This window comes from Camelina sativa, chromosome 12, assembly GCF_030686135.1.
Source record: "Camelina sativa cultivar CO46 ecotype springtype chromosome 12, ASM3068613v1".
Taxonomy (NCBI): Eukaryota; Viridiplantae; Streptophyta; class Magnoliopsida; order Brassicales; family Brassicaceae; genus Camelina; species Camelina sativa.
The window spans coordinates 41,230,729-41,249,243 of NC_141891.1; the positions used below are offsets into that span (position 1 = coordinate 41,230,729).

The 18,515-nt window shown below is 36.0% G+C and overlaps 1 protein-coding gene, 1 long non-coding RNA gene and 2 pseudogenes across 3 annotated transcripts; all 4 read right to left on the reverse strand.

Moving 5' to 3' along the window:
- Positions 1–3,226: 3,226 nt before the first annotated feature.
- LOC147933431 (phenolic glucoside malonyltransferase 1 pseudogene) lies at positions 3,227–4,890 on the reverse strand (annotated as a pseudogene).
- A 1,405-nt stretch (positions 4,891–6,295) lies between these two features.
- On the reverse strand, positions 6,296–9,825 carry LOC147933432 (phenolic glucoside malonyltransferase 1 pseudogene; annotated as a pseudogene). The gene is made up of 3 exons (XR_015574918.1): positions 7,659–9,825; positions 6,783–6,832; positions 6,296–6,595 (listed from the first exon to the last, which is right to left on the reverse strand). The product of XR_015574918.1 is annotated as a phenolic glucoside malonyltransferase 1 pseudogene (transcript).
- A 1,403-nt stretch (positions 9,826–11,228) lies between these two features.
- On the reverse strand, positions 11,229–14,425 carry LOC104732932 (phenolic glucoside malonyltransferase 1). The gene is made up of 4 exons (XM_010452537.3): positions 13,319–14,425; positions 12,594–12,659; positions 11,718–11,767; positions 11,229–11,530 (listed from the first exon to the last, which is right to left on the reverse strand). The coding sequence occupies exons 1-3, from the start codon at positions 13,592–13,594 to the stop codon at positions 11,747–11,749; spliced, it is 363 nt and encodes a 120-aa protein (XP_010450839.2). The 5' UTR covers positions 13,595–14,425; the 3' UTR covers positions 11,229–11,530; positions 11,718–11,746.
- A 2,092-nt stretch (positions 14,426–16,517) lies between these two features.
- Positions 16,518–17,636, reverse strand: LOC147933433 (uncharacterized). The gene is made up of 2 exons (XR_015574920.1): positions 17,426–17,636; positions 16,518–16,837 (listed from the first exon to the last, which is right to left on the reverse strand). It is a non-coding gene; the product is annotated as an uncharacterized LOC147933433 (long non-coding RNA).
- Positions 17,637–18,515: the final 879 nt, after the last annotated feature.

Genomic DNA, 18,515 nt, shown 5'->3' on the forward strand with positions numbered 1-18,515 from the left:
TTCGTTTTAAACCGACTTTTAGGGTTTTATTTTGATATTTAAGTTAGAGGCACGGCCTCCAGAGACATAAGCTTTATTTTCTGAGACTATTTTGTACTGAGAGCAAAAGGGAGAAGATCTCTAATCCTTCTTGATACTTTGGAGAAGATTTCTAAACCCTATTTTCTATTCTTTTGCAATTCAATTATGTTTTCTTCATTATTGATTTGCTGTTTATGCTTCTCCATGTCTGAGTAGTTTTACTGTTGGGTTTAGGGTTTCAGAAGGGTTTCTATGATTTATTGATGCTAGATTTGTTAGATTAGGGATTGATCTTATTGTTCTTCATCTATAGTTGTTCTTAATGCTTAAGCTAGATTGATCACCTAGATTAAGATCTTAGGTTTAATTCATCGGGGCACCAAAAGTGTTGTTGAGTTGCTTGAAAAGAACATAGGTGAGCAAGGTGATCCTTAGCCAACGACAGTTGAAGTTGAGGCACCTTGTGAACATAATCAAACTTGAACTTATTGCTTGCTAGGATTGTTTAGATTCAAACGACGGTTTAGAGTTTTATCAATTCCTTGCATAGATAGCTAATGCTGCGACAGTAGGTTAGTTTTACATTCGAGATTTGAGTTCAAGAACGGTGTTTAATGCTATCCCAATTTATCATCTAATTTCGTGGTCATGTCCCCTAACTGATTCCCTGCGCCCAATATTTCCTTTTTGATTTAAAGCAACTTATTTACTTTCCATTTCCGATTTATTACATTATTCACAAACTTCCTCTTTTGTCTTAGCTATATTTAATCTACATAATTTTATAGTGCAATTGTTTGGTCTCTGTGGATTCGATCCTGAAGTGTTACAACGATACCACTAGATCGTGGTGGAGTACACATTAGGTTTTAATTGACCTGTTGATCATTTTCTCAATTTATTTGGACGAGATCAAGTGTGAAAAGGAAGAGTTCTCTACTTTTTATTTTTATCTTATCTCTCCTAGTGCAAATGCTAAAGCGAATTTATTGGCATTAAAAATTTGTACCAAACCGTGCTATGTTAGTTTTGTAAACACTTTTTCTTTGAGTTGACTTCCTTTGAGCTAATCTATTAAACCTGTTGACAAAATAAAATATATAATATACATAATTAGTGAGGTTTTTAAATTAAACTAATATTAAATTTAATGTTAATTTAAAGTTAAAAGACCCATTAAAGACTGGTTAATGAGGATACTCTAATAAGGGCAAGTTTATCGGTAGGTTTATAATTGGAGTCTCTTAAGCACTGTTTGATTTTTTTATGAATTAATTGTGTATTGTTTTGAATATAAGAACCCATGATCTCTTAGTTAAATTTTTCTCTTCCAATGGTAGGTTCTAACTTTGGGTATCTTATATTTGAAAATATTGTTTTACAAGCAAAACATGAAAAAGAATCATGACATGAGCACTAAAGTTGAAAGAAAAAAAAAACCTGAGTACATGCTTGAACCACGAACCGAGTACAAGCACGAACCATGACATGAGGATTGAAGTTGAAGTTGCTCTTGGCTTGTTGGTGCTGAGTACAAGCTTGTTGTTGCTCTCGGATGTTGAATCAATTTATTGCTTCTCTGAGTTTCTATAATTCATTCATGTGCAGCTTTCGGATTTTATTGGAAATCCACCAATACCTGCAAAATTCATCAAAACGACATCATCAAACAAGTCGAGGACACATCCTGTGAGTAAGAAAGAACACAATTTTCATCTCTTTTTATACTTGTTAGTATTTTTCAAAATAACAGATTTAAAAGTTATATGAGGCAATCTCTGTCCCATTCCAAAAAATAATCACAACACTAGTTTTGCTGAACTTACCAGTTTAATACCTTGCAGTGATACCTTTTTTACAGTTCCACGGTACATTGCTGAAATTTACGAAACATATGTTTGGTTATGGCAGGAAGAAGCAGTAGAATTGAGTTGAGACACATATACAGAACAAAATCACCCACAATCGATTACAAACCATACTATTTCACTACAATCCTGAAACCAGTTCTAGTTTCAAGAACAAAGATCTTGTAGCCAGAGAACATCAACCTGTTCTAAAGTTACTACTATTATTCAATTGGCCAAAATAAGGTTTCTCAATCAAAATCCAACAAACCCCAAAACTACACAAACTCAGTAACAAATTGAATCACATATTTCATAGTTCATCCAAAAAACATCTTCGATCAAGATGAAAGAGAAACTATACAATCAAACTTATAGATGCAATTCTAATGTTCAAAAAGAAACCAAACAAGTGTTGTATTCACAAACAAACAGAGCCAAACCAAAACTGAATTAAAAAGAAAAGAAAAAAGTAGTTGGATCAAATCGTTTTCTAACAAAGAACAGAACACATAGTTTGTGAATTAAGAAAAAAAAAACAGAAAGAGATTTAGATGAAACTAGTAATAGGATAAACAAAATTACATGAAACTAGTATTGGGAACACAATAACGTATCAGGCCAACAAACAAAACTTTGCTCACTCGCTCGAGTTATGTGTAGCCACCAAACTCGAAATATCAAGTCACCAAATTCAAATGTCACAATCAACAGATGACGAACAAAAAGAATCAGAATCAATCATAACCTTTTCGAGATCAAACTACAGACACAATATTGCAGATTCATAGCAGTTAAAGAGCAATCTAATCAGAAATAGATGACACAACAAAAGTGAAGATAGAAAATTTTCACCTTCAAGACCTTGAGCTTTATGTTCCCGTAGACGAGACCCAAGCCAAAAGCCGAAGCACGAGCCACCTGCTCAATCAAAGCGAAAAAAACTCGTTGAATCACACAAACACTTAAAAGAAAACGAATCGGAGCTGTTATTTTCTTGAGGCTTGCTCTGTTAGCTAATTTTCTAACAAACGTCACCTAATCCTAATTTTCGATCCAAAATCAAAGAACGCTAATCATGAATCCAAACCCTTCATCTGATTCCAGATCAATCAATTCCAAACCCTTCTTTCTGATTCCAAATTCCTTTGTCGTTTCAGCGCATCGCGAGAGAAAGAGAGAGAGAGGAAAAGAAATTTTTTTTCTTTTGTATTATTATGTCCGACCAACAGAAACACGACACGTATCGTCTCTTATAACACAATCCGGTATAATATATAAGGGGCTCTTTTAAATTTTTTTTTACTTCTGATTTATTTTTTTTGATTCAAAACCCTTAAAACTCCTCTAAGAACTTACCGATAAACAAGCTCTAAGGCTTTACCATTGAAGAAGTCATTTCTTGAAAAATCTCTTAATGAAGTTCTTTTTTTGAAATAATGTGAAATTTATAATAAAATTATACCACTGGAGATGCTTTGAGAATTTTATTTTGAGGAAAGGAGTGGTCAAACTTTTAGTCCGTTATGGAGCAAATCAATGAGAGCATCCATTTCATGTTTCTTGAGAGAGAAGCCAACCTCCACACCGCCATTTCCATCTCTATTCTCCGCCAAGGAAATCGCTTCGCCTTGATCAATCAACACACCCACCACTTTCTCTGGTTTTCCCCACCCGAAATCCAACCCGTATACTCCAAACTGGGTCGAACCCGAAACAGATAGAAACTGTGCTTCTTTTGGAAGACTTCTAGATAACTCTACAAAATCTGGGATCTTCCACACCACACCCTCGTCCAATCCCTCAACCAAGTCGCTCACCAACCTTGTAGAAGCCAAAAACCCTTCTTCACCCATAAACGTATCTGCAGTTAATGGAATTCTACCGATACCAATGGCGCAATTACCAAAATAACTCGATGGGATCGGTGGAGTGACTATATTTCGACAATCCGCAGCAAACACACACCCGACAGGTCTATTGGGATCTCCACCTCGAGCTCTAATCACGCAAGTTAACGCATATGAATATATTATCACAAACGTCAGACAAACGAAGCTGCTTTGACGAGGAAGAGGAGGATGATGACTCTCTCTTGAGCCTCTCCCGAAGCGTTTGGATATCTACGGGAGTGAGTTCAAGAGTGTACCGAACTGTGTCAGGACTAATCACCGGTGACGGACGAAGCTGTAAACTCTTGAAGTTTTCTGGTTCTTTACCGGTGAACATTTTGACTAAACTGTGCCATGAGTTCAAAATCATTATATCGCTACTTGGTGGACTTTTTATGACCGTGCGATCGTAAAACGGAATCAGATCGTGAGGTAGAGAAGAATCTTGATGTTTACATACGTGCGCCCAAGATTTGAGAAAACTGGTTGTCGTTTTCCCATCTAAAACGGCATGGTGTGCTGCTACGCCGATGCAAAACCCTTGGTTTGGAAACAGCGTGACTTGAAACGACATGACCGAGGCCGAGTCGTCGGAGATTTGTAACTTAGGGACTAACGGGTGCAACTCGGTGGAGAAGAATGGTTCTTTACCAGTTAAACGGGAGAAATCGGCGTTTGACTCGGCGACGGTGAATGAAACGGCATCGTTTGGAGAGTAGACGACGCTCGGTTTGGGATCAAGTTGTTTCCAGACGAGTTGGCCGGCGAGGGGGAGATAATGAGAGAGGGATAAAGAGAGAGAGGTTCTGAGGTTGGGGACGATGACTGAGTCGAAAAAAGTGCGAGTTGCTGCGGTGAGTCGAAAGAAGATGACTCGTTCGACTGCATGCATTTTGAACCAGATAAGGTCGAAGAAAGTGAGTGGGAGAGTGAGTGACTCGGACGAGTCTGAGTTTGAGGGAGAGATTCGCTCCACGTTGATGATATTTACTGATGAATCCATTTCTTGTATTATTGATGGATGGAAATACAGTATCGTCGTTTATATATGAGATCAATATTATTACTATACTCCATCGGGCTAGTAAGCAGATGGAGTGAGAGCAGAAAAACGTTCCGGATCGACTGATCCTTTCCAGATCGACCATTCCCGTCCCCGACGCAAGTTTTCCTTTTTCGTTTTAAACCGACTTTTAGGGTTTTATTTTGATATTTAAGTTAGAGGCACGGCCTCCAGAGACATAAGCTTTATTTTCTGAGACTATTTTGTACTGAGAGCAAAAGGGAGAAGATCTCTAATCCTTCTTGATACTTTGGAGAAGATTTCTAAACCCTATTTTCTATTCTTTTGCAATTCAATTATGTTTTCTTCATTATTGATTTGCTGTTTATGCTTCTCCATGTCTGAGTAGTTTTACTGTTGGGTTTAGGGTTTCAGAAGGGTTTCTATGATTTATTGATGCTAGATTTGTTAGATTAGGGATTGATCTTATTGTTCTTCATCTATAGTTGTTCTTAATGCTTAAGCTAGATTGATCACCTAGATTAAGATCTTAGGTTTAATTCATCGGGGCACCAAAAGTGTTGTTGAGTTGCTTGAAAAGAACATAGGTGAGCAAGGTGATCCTTAGCCAACGACAGTTGAAGTTGAGGCACCTTGTGAACATAATCAAACTTGAACTTATTGCTTGCTAGGATTGTTTAGATTCAAACGACGGTTTAGAGTTTTATCAATTCCTTGCATAGATAGCTAATGCTGCGACAGTAGGTTAGTTTTACATTCGAGATTTGAGTTCAAGAACGGTGTTTAATGCTATCCCAATTTATCATCTAATTTCGTGGTCATGTCCCCTAACTGATTCCCTGCGCCCAATATTTCCTTTTTGATTTAAAGCAACTTATTTACTTTCCATTTCCGATTTATTACATTATTCACAAACTTCCTCTTTTGTCTTAGCTATATTTAATCTACATAATTTTATAGTGCAATTGTTTGGTCTCTGTGGATTCGATCCTGAAGTGTTACAACGATACCACTAGATCGTGGTGGAGTACACATTAGGTTTTAATTGACCTGTTGATCATTTTCTCAATTTATTTGGACGAGATCAAGTGTGAAAAGGAAGAGTTCTCTACTTTTTATTTTTATCTTATCTCTCCTAGTGCAAATGCTAAAGCGAATTTATTGGCATTAAAAATTTGTACCAAACCGTGCTATGTTAGTTTTGTAAACACTTTTTCTTTGAGTTGACTTCCTTTGAGCTAATCTATTAAACCTGTTGACAAAATAAAATATATAATATACATAATTAGTGAGGTTTTTAAATTAAACTAATATTAAATTTAATGTTAATTTAAAGTTAAAAGACCCATTAAAGACTGGTTAATGAGGATACTCTAATAAGGGCAAGTTTATCGGTAGGTTTATAATTGGAGTCTCTTAAGCACTGTTTGATTTTTTTATGAATTAATTGTGTATTGTTTTGAATATAAGAACCCATGATCTCTTAGTTAAATTTTTCTCTTCCAATGGTAGGTTCTAACTTTGGGTATCTTATATTTGAAAATATTGTTTTACAAGCAAAACATGAAAAAGAATCATGACATGAGCACTAAAGTTGAAAGAAAAAAAAAACCTGAGTACATGCTTGAACCACGAACCGAGTACAAGCACGAACCATGACATGAGGATTGAAGTTGAAGTTGCTCTTGGCTTGTTGGTGCTGAGTACAAGCTTGTTGTTGCTCTCGGATGTTGAATCAATTTATTGCTTCTCTGAGTTTCTATAATTCATTCATGTGCAGCTTTCGGATTTTATTGGAAATCCACCAATACCTGCAAAATTCATCAAAACGACATCATCAAACAAGTCGAGGACACATCCTGTGAGTAAGAAAGAACACAATTTTCATCTCTTTTTATACTTGTTAGTATTTTTCAAAATAACAGATTTAAAAGTTATATGAGGCAATCTCTGTCCCATTCCAAAAAATAATCACAACACTAGTTTTGCTGAACTTACCAGTTTAATACCTTGCAGTGATACCTTTTTTACAGTTCCACGGTACATTGCTGAAATTTACGAAACATATGTTTGGTTATGGCAGGAAGAAGCAGTAGAATTGAGTTGAGACACATATACAGAACAAAATCACCCACAATCGATTACAAACCATACTATTTCACTACAATCCTGAAACCAGTTCTAGTTTCAAGAACAAAGATCTTGTAGCCAGAGAACATCAACCTGTTCTAAAGTTACTACTATTATTCAATTGGCCAAAATAAGGTTTCTCAATCAAAATCCAACAAACCCCAAAACTACACAAACTCAGTAACAAATTGAATCACATATTTCATAGTTCATCCAAAAAACATCTTCGATCAAGATGAAAGAGAAACTATACAATCAAACTTATAGATGCAATTCTAATGTTCAAAAAGAAACCAAACAAGTGTTGTATTCACAAACAAACAGAGCCAAACCAAAACTGAATTAAAAAGAAAAGAAAAAAGTAGTTGGATCAAATCGTTTTCTAACAAAGAACAGAACACATAGTTTGTGAATTAAGAAAAAAAAAACAGAAAGAGATTTAGATGAAACTAGTAATAGGATAAACAAAATTACATGAAACTAGTATTGGGAACACAATAACGTATCAGGCCAACAAACAAAACTTTGCTCACTCGCTCGAGTTATGTGTAGCCACCAAACTCGAAATATCAAGTCACCAAATTCAAATGTCACAATCAACAGATGACGAACAAAAAGAATCAGAATCAATCATAACCTTTTCGAGATCAAACTACAGACACAATATTGCAGATTCATAGCAGTTAAAGAGCAATCTAATCAGAAATAGATGACACAACAAAAGTGAAGATAGAAAATTTTCACCTTCAAGACCTTGAGCTTTATGTTCCCGTAGACGAGACCCAAGCCAAAAGCCGAAGCACGAGCCACCTGCTCAATCAAAGCGAAAAAAACTCGTTGAATCACACAAACACTTAAAAGAAAACGAATCGGAGCTGTTATTTTCTTGAGGCTTGCTCTGTTAGCTAATTTTCTAACAAACATCACCTAATCCTAATTTTCGATCCAAAATCAAAGAACGCTAATCATGAATCCAAACCCTTCATCTGATTCCAGATCAATCAATTCCAAACCCTTCTTTCTGATTCCAAATTCCTTTGTCGTTTCAGCGCATCGCGAGAGAAAGAGAGAGAGAGGAAAAGAAATTTTTTTTCTTTTGTATTATTATGTCCGACCAACAGAAACACGACACGTATCGTCTCTTATAACACAATCCGGTATAATATATAAGGGGCTCTTTTAAATTTTTTTTTACTTCTGATTTATTTTTTTTGATTCAAAACCCTTAAAACTCCTCTAAGAACTTACCGATAAACAAGCTCTAAGGCTTTACCATTGAAGAAGTCATTTCTTGAAAAATCTCTTAATGAAGTTCTTTTTTTGAAATAATGTGAAATTTATAATAAAATTATACCACTGGAGATGCTTTGAGAATTTTATTTTGAGGAAAGGAGTGGTCAAACTTTTAGTCCGTTATGGAGCAAATCAATGAGAGCATCCATTTCATGTTTCTTGAGAGAGAAGCCAACCTCCACACCGCCATTTCCATCTCTATTCTCCGCCAAGGAAATCGCTTCGCCTTGATCAATCAACACACCCACCACTTTCTCTGGTTTTCCCCACCCGAAATCCAACCCGTATACTCCAAACTGGGTCGAACCCGAAACAGATAGAAACTGTGCTTCTTTTGGAAGACTTCTAGATAACTCTACAAAATCTGGGATCTTCCACACCACACCCTCGTCCAATCCCTCAACCAAGTCGCTCACCAACCTTGTAGAAGCCAAAAACCCTTCTTCACCCATAAACGTATCTGCAGTTAATGGAATTCTACCGATACCAATGGCGCAATTACCAAAATAACTCGATGGGATCGGTGGAGTGACTATATTTCGACAATCCGCAGCAAACACACACCCGACAGGTCTATTGGGATCTCCACCTCGAGCTCTAATCACGCAAGTTAACGCATATGAATATATTATCACAAACGTCAGACAAACGAAGCTGCTTTGACGAGGAAGAGGAGGATGATGACTCTCTCTTGAGCCTCTCCCGAAGCGTTTGGATATCTACGGGAGTGAGTTCAAGAGTGTACCGAACTGTGTCAGGACTAATCACCGGTGACGGACGAAGCTGTAAACTCTTGAAGTTTTCTGGTTCTTTACCGGTGAACATTTTGACTAAACTGTGCCATGAGTTCAAAATCATTATATCGCTACTTGGTGGACTTTTTATGACCGTGCGATCGTAAAACGGAATCAGATCGTGAGGTAGAGAAGAATCTTGATGTTTACATACGTGCGCCCAAGATTTGAGAAAACTGGTTGTCGTTTTCCCATCTAAAACGGCATGGTGTGCTGCTACGCCGATGCAAAACCCTTGGTTTGGAAACAGCGTGACTTGAAACGACATGACCGAGGCCGAGTCGTCGGAGATTTGTAACTTAGGGACTAACGGGTGCAACTCGGTGGAGAAGAATGGTTCTTTACCAGTTAAACGGGAGAAATCGGCGTTTGACTCGGCGACGGTGAATGAAACGGCATCGTTTGGAGAGTAGACGACGCTCGGTTTGGGATCAAGTTGTTTCCAGACGAGTTGGCCGGCGAGGGGGAGATAATGAGAGAGGGATAAAGAGAGAGAGGTTCTGAGGTTGGGGACGATGACTGAGTCGAAAAAAGTGCGAGTTGCTGCGGTGAGTCGAAAGAAGATGACTCGTTCGACTGCATGCATTTTGAACCAGATAAGGTCGAAGAAAGTGAGTGGGAGAGTGAGTGACTCGGACGAGTCTGAGTTTGAGGGAGAGATTCGCTCCACGTTGATGATATTTACTGATGAATCCATTTCTTGTATTATTGATGGATGGAAATACAGTATCGTCGTTTATATATGAGATCAATATTATTACTATACTCCATCGGGCTAGTAAGCAGATGGAGTGAGAGCAGAAAAACGTTCCGGATCGACTGATCCTTTCCAGATCGACCATTCCCGTCCCCGACGCAAGTTTTCCTTTTTCGTTTTAAACCGACTTTTAGGGTTTTATTTTGATATTTAAGTTAGAGGCACGGCCTCCAGAGACATAAGCTTTATTTTCTGAGACTATTTTGTACTGAGAGCAAAAGGGAGAAGATCTCTAATCCTTCTTGATACTTTGGAGAAGATTTCTAAACCCTATTTTCTATTCTTTTGCAATTCAATTATGTTTTCTTCATTATTGATTTGCTGTTTATGCTTCTCCATGTCTGAGTAGTTTTACTGTTGGGCTTAGGGTTTCAGAAGGGTTTCTATGATTTATTGATGCTAGATTTGTTAGATTAGGGATTGATCTTATTGTTCTTCATCTATAGTTGTTCTTAATGCTTAAGCTAGATTGATCACCTAGATTAAGATCTTAGGTTTAATTCATCGGGGCACCAAAAGTGTTGTTGAGTTGCTTGAAAAGAACATAGGTGAGCAAGGTGATCCTTAGCCAACGACAGTTGAAGTTGAGGCACCTTGTGAACATAATCAAACTTGAACTTATTGCTTGCTAGGATTGTTTAGATTCAAACGACGGTTTAGAGTTTTATCAATTCCTTGCATAGATAGCTAATGCTGCGACAGTAGGTTAGTTTTACATTCGAGATTTGAGTTCAAGAACGGTGTTTAATGCTATCCCAATTTATCATCTAATTTCGTGGTCATGTCCCCTAACTGATTCCCTGCGCCCAATATTTCCTTTTTGATTTAAAGCAACTTATTTACTTTCCATTTCCGATTTATTACATTATTCACAAACTTCCTCTTTTGTCTTAGCTATATTTAATCTACATAATTTTATAGTGCAATTGTTTGGTCTCTGTGGATTCGATCCTGAAGTGTTACAACGATACCACTAGATCGTGGTGGAGTACACATTAGGTTTTAATTGACCTGTTGATCATTTTCTCAATTTATTTGGACGAGATCAAGTGTGAAAAGGAAGAGTTCTCTACTTTTTATTTTTATCTTATCTCTCCTAGTGCAAATGCTAAAGCGAATTTATTGGCATTAAAAATTTGTACCAAACCGTGCTATGTTAGTTTTGTAAACACTTTTTCTTTGAGTTGACTTCCTTTGAGCTAATCTATTAAACCTGTTGACAAAATAAAATATATAATATACATAATTAGTGAGGTTTTTAAATTAAACTAATATTAAATTTAATGTTAATTTAAAGTTAAAAGACCCATTAAAGACTGGTTAATGAGGATACTCTAATAAGGGCAAGTTTATCGGTAGGTTTATAATTGGAGTCTCTTAAGCACTGTTTGATTTTTTTATGAATTAATTGTGTATTGTTTTGAATATAAGAACCCATGATCTCTTAGTTAAATTTTTCTCTTCCAATGGTAGGTTCTAACTTTGGGTATCTTATATTTGAAAATATTGTTTTACAAGCAAAACATGAAAAAGAATCATGACATGAGCACTAAAGTTGAAAGAAAAAAAAAACCTGAGTACATGCTTGAACCACGAACCGAGTACAAGCACGAACCATGACATGAGGATTGAAGTTGAAGTTGCTCTTGGCTTGTTGGTGCTGAGTACAAGCTTGTTGTTGCTCTCGGATGTTGAATCAATTTATTGCTTCTCTGAGTTTCTATAATTCATTCATGTGCAGCTTTCGGATTTTATTGGAAATCCACCAATACCTGCAAAATTCATCAAAACGACATCATCAAACAAGTCGAGGACACATCCTGTGAGTAAGAAAGAACACAATTTTCATCTCTTTTTATACTTGTTAGTATTTTTCAAAATAACAGATTTAAAAGTTATATGAGGCAATCTCTGTCCCATTCCAAAAAATAATCACAACACTAGTTTTGCTGAACTTACCAGTTTAATACCTTGCAGTGATACCTTTTTTACAGTTCCACGGTACATTGCTGAAATTTACGAAACATATGTTTGGTTATGGCAGGAAGAAGCAGTAGAATTGAGTTGAGACACATATACAGAACAAAATCACCCACAATCGATTACAAACCATACTATTTCACTACAATCCTGAAACCAGTTCTAGTTTCAAGAACAAAGATCTTGTAGCCAGAGAACATCAACCTGTTCTAAAGTTACTACTATTATTCAATTGGCCAAAATAAGGTTTCTCAATCAAAATCCAACAAACCCCAAAACTACACAAACTCAGTAACAAATTGAATCACATATTTCATAGTTCATCCAAAAAACATCTTCGATCAAGATGAAAGAGAAACTATACAATCAAACTTATAGATGCAATTCTAATGTTCAAAAAGAAACCAAACAAGTGTTGTATTCACAAACAAACAGAGCCAAACCAAAACTGAATTAAAAAGAAAAGAAAAAAGTAGTTGGATCAAATCGTTTTCTAACAAAGAACAGAACACATAGTTTGTGAATTAAGAAAAAAAAAACAGAAAGAGATTTAGATGAAACTAGTAATAGGATAAACAAAATTACATGAAACTAGTATTGGGAACACAATAACGTATCAGGCCAACAAACAAAACTTTGCTCACTCGCTCGAGTTATGTGTAGCCACCAAACTCGAAATATCAAGTCACCAAATTCAAATGTCACAATCAACAGATGACGAACAAAAAGAATCAGAATCAATCATAACCTTTTCGAGATCAAACTACAGACACAATATTGCAGATTCATAGCAGTTAAAGAGCAATCTAATCAGAAATAGATGACACAACAAAAGTGAAGATAGAAAATTTTCACCTTCAAGACCTTGAGCTTTATGTTCCCGTAGACGAGACCCAAGCCAAAAGCCGAAGCACGAGCCACCTGCTCAATCAAAGCGAAAAAAACTCGTTGAATCACACAAACACTTAAAAGAAAACGAATCGGAGCTGTTATTTTCTTGAGGCTTGCTCTGTTAGCTAATTTTCTAACAAACATCACCTAATCCTAATTTTCGATCCAAAATCAAAGAACGCTAATCATGAATCCAAACCCTTCATCTGATTCCAGATCAATCAATTCCAAACCCTTCTTTCTGATTCCAAATTCCTTTGTCGTTTCAGCGCATCGCGAGAGAAAGAGAGAGAGAGGAAAAGAAATTTTTTTTCTTTTGTATTATTATGTCCGACCAACAGAAACACGACACGTATCGTCTCTTATAACACAATCCGGTATAATATATAAGGGGCTCTTTTAAATTTTTTTTTACTTCTGATTTATTTTTTTTGATTCAAAACCCTTAAAACTCCTCTAAGAACTTACCGATAAACAAGCTCTAAGGCTTTACCATTGAAGAAGTCATTTCTTGAAAAATCTCTTAATGAAGTTCTTTTTTTGAAATAATGTGAAATTTATAATAAAATTATACCACTGGAGATGCTTTGAGAATTTTATTTTGAGGAAAGGAGTGGTCAAACTTTTAGTCCGTTATGGAGCAAATCAATGAGAGCATCCATTTCATGTTTCTTGAGAGAGAAGCCAACCTCCACACCGCCATTTCCATCTCTACTCTCCGCCAAGGAAATCGCTTCGCCTTGATCAATCGACACACCCACCACTTTCTCTGGTTTTCCCCACCCGAAATCCAACCCGTATACTCCAAACTGGGTCGAACCCGAAACAGATAGAAACTGTGCTTCTTTTGGAAGACTTCTAGATAACTCTACAAAATCTGGGATCTTCCACACCACACCCTCGTCCAATCCCTCAACCAAGTCGCTCACCAACCTTGTAGAAGCCAAAAACCCTTCTTCACCCATAAACGTATCTGCAGTTAATGGAATTCTACCGATACCAATGGCGCAATTACCAAAATAACTCGATGGGATCGGTGGAGTGACTATATTTCGACAATCCGCAGCAAACACACACCCGACAGGTCTATTGGGATCTCCACCTCGAGCTCTAATCACGCAAGTTAACGCATATGAATATATTATCACAAACGTCAGACAAACGAAGCTGCTTTGACGAGGAAGAGGAGGATGATGACTCTCTCTTGAGCCTCTCCCGAAGCGTTTGGATATCTACGGGAGTGAGTTCAAGAGTGTACCGAACTGTGTCAGGACTAATCACCGGTGACGGACTAAGCTGTAAACTCTTGAAGTTTTCTGGTTCTTTACCGGTGAACATTTTGACTAAACTGTGCCATGAGTTCAAAATCATTATATCGCTACTTGGTGGACTTTTTATGACCGTGCGATCGTAAAACGGAATCAGATCGTGAGGTAGAGAAGAATCTTGATGTTTACATACGTGCGCCCAAGATTTGAGAAAACTGGTTGTCGTTTTCCCATCTAAAACGGCATGGTGTGCTGCTACGCCGATGCAAAACCCTTGGTTTGGAAACAGCGTGACTTGAAACGACAAGATTGTTCTATTCGGTTCTCCACCTCGAGCTCTTATGAAGCACACACTATGGCGTACGAGTAAGCAATAAGAAATGTCGACAAGCAAAGCGCCTGTGAGCGTAGGGATACGAAAGATGAGGAGGAAAACTCTGTCGTGAGTCCCTCACGAAGCGTTTGGATATTTTCACAAATCACGAGTGAGCGAGAGTGTATTAGAAAAAGTCGGGACCAATCTCGAGTGATGGTTGAAGCTTTACACCCTGTAGAAATAAAATAAAATTAGGGAGTCTGTGACAGCAAGTGGTACAGCTGTAGAAACAGACGAACATGATTTTGAAATTGTAAGAATCTCTTTGGCATATCTTCTTTGTATGGATTCTATAAAATTTTGTGGCTAATATCAGGTCTGTAGATGAGCACTAGACAGAGAGAGGGCTGTTGCAATCTTTGCGTGATGCCAAAAAAAAGAAAGACGAAAGTGGGTTGGTGAAAAGTAAATTGGCCAAAAACGGAACGTTGAGAAGCATGCAAGAGAGTAAGAGCATCAGCATTGGGGGTTTCTCAGTGCAGTTCTCATGATTTAAATAATTAATAAAAAGTAATGAGAAAAGATGAGAGAGAATGAGATCCGATTTTCATTTGAGAAATGTTCAAAAAAATTGAGAAACTCATTTTCCAGGTGTTATTTTGTGATTAGACAATTTTTAGTTACTATTTAAAATAAATATAAAAAACTAAAAGGATTAAAATATTATTTATGAGAAACTGAGAAGAGTTCTCACCAATGTAGATGGTTTTAGAATTCGTAAACGTAGAGTTTTTAGACGATCTTTACCCATGAGCAACTCATTCAAATTACTTAAAATTAAATATTTAATATTTTATTAATAAAAGAAGATTTAATCAATCAGAATTAGAGAAAAGAAGAGCAATGTTGCTCATTCCGTTCTTAAATTACTTCAAGAAGCAACATTTCTTTAGTTTCTTTTTCCTCAGTTATCTATTTTTAATATCTTTTAATTTTTTAATTGAGAGCAACCCTCTACAAAACACCAGTAAAGATACCTTTAGACCATTTCCACTAGAGAATTTCTATGAAATTGCTTATAATGAAATTAATCATATAATTAATATTAAATTCATCAAATCAACTCAGTAATAACTTTAAACAAAATCACCTTTCATTATAAAATCTCTATCAAGGTTGCTTAATCATTAAAATATTTTTTTAACAATTGTTTATTATTTATCAAATTTTAATCATGAGTGTTTCAATTAAATGGTGTGAGCTGCACCAATCGGGTCAATTTTGTTTGAGCTTGATCACTGATTATAAATGCCTTGACACCGAGTGTACTTCTACTAGCCTAAAAGATGAATATATATATATATATATATATATATATATATATATATATATATATATATAGATAAAGTATATATCTGAATCTGAGTTATAAGTAAGACAAACCAACAAACTCTGTTCGATTTCTGAAACTGATTTCAACTTAGATTTATCTTCATCATAAAAAAGCAAGCTTTACGAAAGGTACTAAAACAAGAAACTGAGAGATCATATTATCATAATTAGAGTTAAGACTTCAGATGATACAATAAGAAAAAGGAGGAAAGAAACACAATCGAATCTCTTACAGATCATATTTACTCGTGGCTACATACTGATAGAGAGCAGAAGCTTAATAAGGGACGAGAACGCTAGATCTCCAAGAGAACTCAGATTCACGAACAGATCTTGCTTAGAACGCTGAGACTTGACGAAGAAGAAATATGGATAGAGTCTAGATCAATTACCAAGAACGATATCTACGTGGTTTTACAAGTCCTCCTTGCATGGCTTGAATACAAGCTCTTATGGTTAAGAGTCTCTCTCTAAGCTTAAGACAAAGCTCTCATAAAACTTTATTCAATAATCAACAATTGATCCTCTACAAAACAGTCTCACGTCTCCTTAAATAAGAAACATAAAACAAAACCCTAGTCTAATGTAAAACAATAATGTTATAATATAGTTTTAAAACCCAATTAACCTAAGGCCCATTAACATGATCCAAACAATCAAGAAAGTCGTTAAGATGGTGAAGATGCGCTTCATTAGTCCCTCCGGGTTAGAAAGATTCGGCCCGAATCTTAAATCTTCGAAGATACCTTTGTCCACTAATTCATAATAGAGAGAATTGCACTCACACCTACTTTGTGAGATACTTCTTTCATTTTGACATACTTTTTGCTACTAGTATACTTTTTCACTACTTTTTGCTACTGTTCATTATTTTTATGACTATTTTGCCCATCACATTTTACAAACAAACACAAAGCCACCAAACAAATTATTTATAGTATCTTTCTTCTTCTTATCTTTTTCTCTCTCCTTAGTTATTTGTTTTTTTTTCTCTTTCAACAAAAATAAAAACTGTAAGTTCTCTCTCATCTCACAAACCACACGATCAAAGTCTTTTTGGTTTCTCCTTCATCAAAATCATCAACAAACTCTCTATTTCCCAGATTTTGGAGCGGCCCATATCCACCAAATGACTTCAGCCTGATTTGAGATAGATATGATTGGTGCATCTTTGGCAAAGAATGCATCTAGATCTATTCTTATGTAATCAAAATTCTTCCCTCAACATCCACCTACAAAATCACAATTGATAACTTAACAATCAAACAACTTAATCAGAGAAAAAGATTTAGAGACTTATAACTCTCAAGAACAGTAGCTTGGAATCTTCATTTTCCTAAACCAACTCATCACCATAACCTACTTAAGCATCACCATAACTAGATTCCTCACCACTAATCCATACATGACTATCCATTATAAACTAACCATCTCACCAAAATCTGATTCATACATGACTATTCATTATAAACTAACCATCTCACCAAAATCTGATCCATACATGACTATCCATTATAAACTATCCACTATAAACTAACCATCTCACCAAAATCTGATCCATACATGACTATCCATTATATACTATCCACTATAAACTAACCATCTCACCAAAATATGATCCATACATGACTATCCATTATAAACTATCCACTATAAACTAACCATCTCATCAAAATACATCTGGTCTATATCACAAAACAGAGTGTAAATAAGCATATAATTCAGGAAATTCTAAGGATCAAAAACGAATAATCATATAAACCCAAAAACTCAAAAAAATGTCTAATCAGATCAAACTTAAGATTAAAGAATCACAAGACCATAATGAATCATAAGATGGAAATTTGAAGATGAGTTTGGTTGAAATTGGCAAGATTGTGGAACGGAAGAGAGAAGATGAGAGTTTACAAAACATTTGGGGATTAAAGGGTTTGTGAGAGAATTGGTTGTTGATTTGGGTATTAGCTTTATCTAATTGAAAATAGAAAAATTATTCTATAAAATAGTGAGAAAAGAGAATTTTGTGTGAAGATGACAAAAAAAGAAAAAGAAAAAAAAGGTGAGGTAACATGGAATAGAAGAGAAAAGAGACAAAACAAAAGAAAAAGAATCGAGAGGTAACATGGAAGGAGAGAGAGTTAGAGTTAGTTTATTTAGAGGAGTAATATGTAATTTCATAAGGCAAAAGTATATCTATAGTAAAAAGTGGGTGTGGAAGTGAATACTTTGAGTGAAAGTAGGTGTGAGTGCAAATTTCTCTTCATAATACTTTCGCTTAAGAACTTCATGGCATTTCTTTTTCTGTTTCAAGTGCAATTTGCTAAAACTTCCTCCAAATAGAGCCGTTGTTAAAACAATTATGGCTTCCAAGCTTCCTTTAATGACCAAGAAATCCTCTTTTTCCATCGATGTTTATCTTTGCTTGGTGAAAATAATGACATAAGGTGATATTCACGAGGAAGACGACCACTTGTGAACCTTTCTAAAACACCTCGTTCAAACACATTGAAAAGCCATGTTAGATTTGATTACAACCGAACTCGCCAAAACCATGTGAGCATGTTGATGAAGACCTTGTAATTTTGTAACAAAATTGAGAACTTCTCCATGGAAACACAGCTCATATGTAAACAATCCCCACATACCACACGGAACTAGACCATAAATGATATGATCATGGCTAGCAAGGAGTCAGAAGCTGCAGAGGAACCGGAGATTGTGGGAAGGATCACTCGCTCAAGAGCTAAGGAGATGGCTAAGGAAGCTCATTCACTCATAGCTGACGGGTCATTCAACCTACCGAGGATCCAGGTCTTTAACATCTCCACCTTGAAGACTTCACCCGGTAATGATAACTAGATAACTTAGGTGTGAAGTTTGTACTCTTTTTCCCATAGCTGAGTTTTGTCC

Bases quoted from the DNA above. Each gene is read 5' to 3' on its own strand.
- LOC104732932 (XM_010452537.3), bottom strand. From the start codon at position 13,594: ATGGGTGAAGAAGGGTTTTTGGCTTCTACAAGGTTGGTGAGCGACTTG. The intron at 12,660-13,318 runs GTTGGCTTCTCT...TTGATTGAGCAG, and splicing joins ATGGAAATGGCGGTGTGGAG to GTGGCTCGTGCTTCGGCTTT. The intron at 11,768-12,593 runs GTGAAAATTTTC...CGTAAATTTCAG, and splicing joins TAAAGCTCAAGGTCTTGAAG to CAATGTACCGTGGAACTGTA.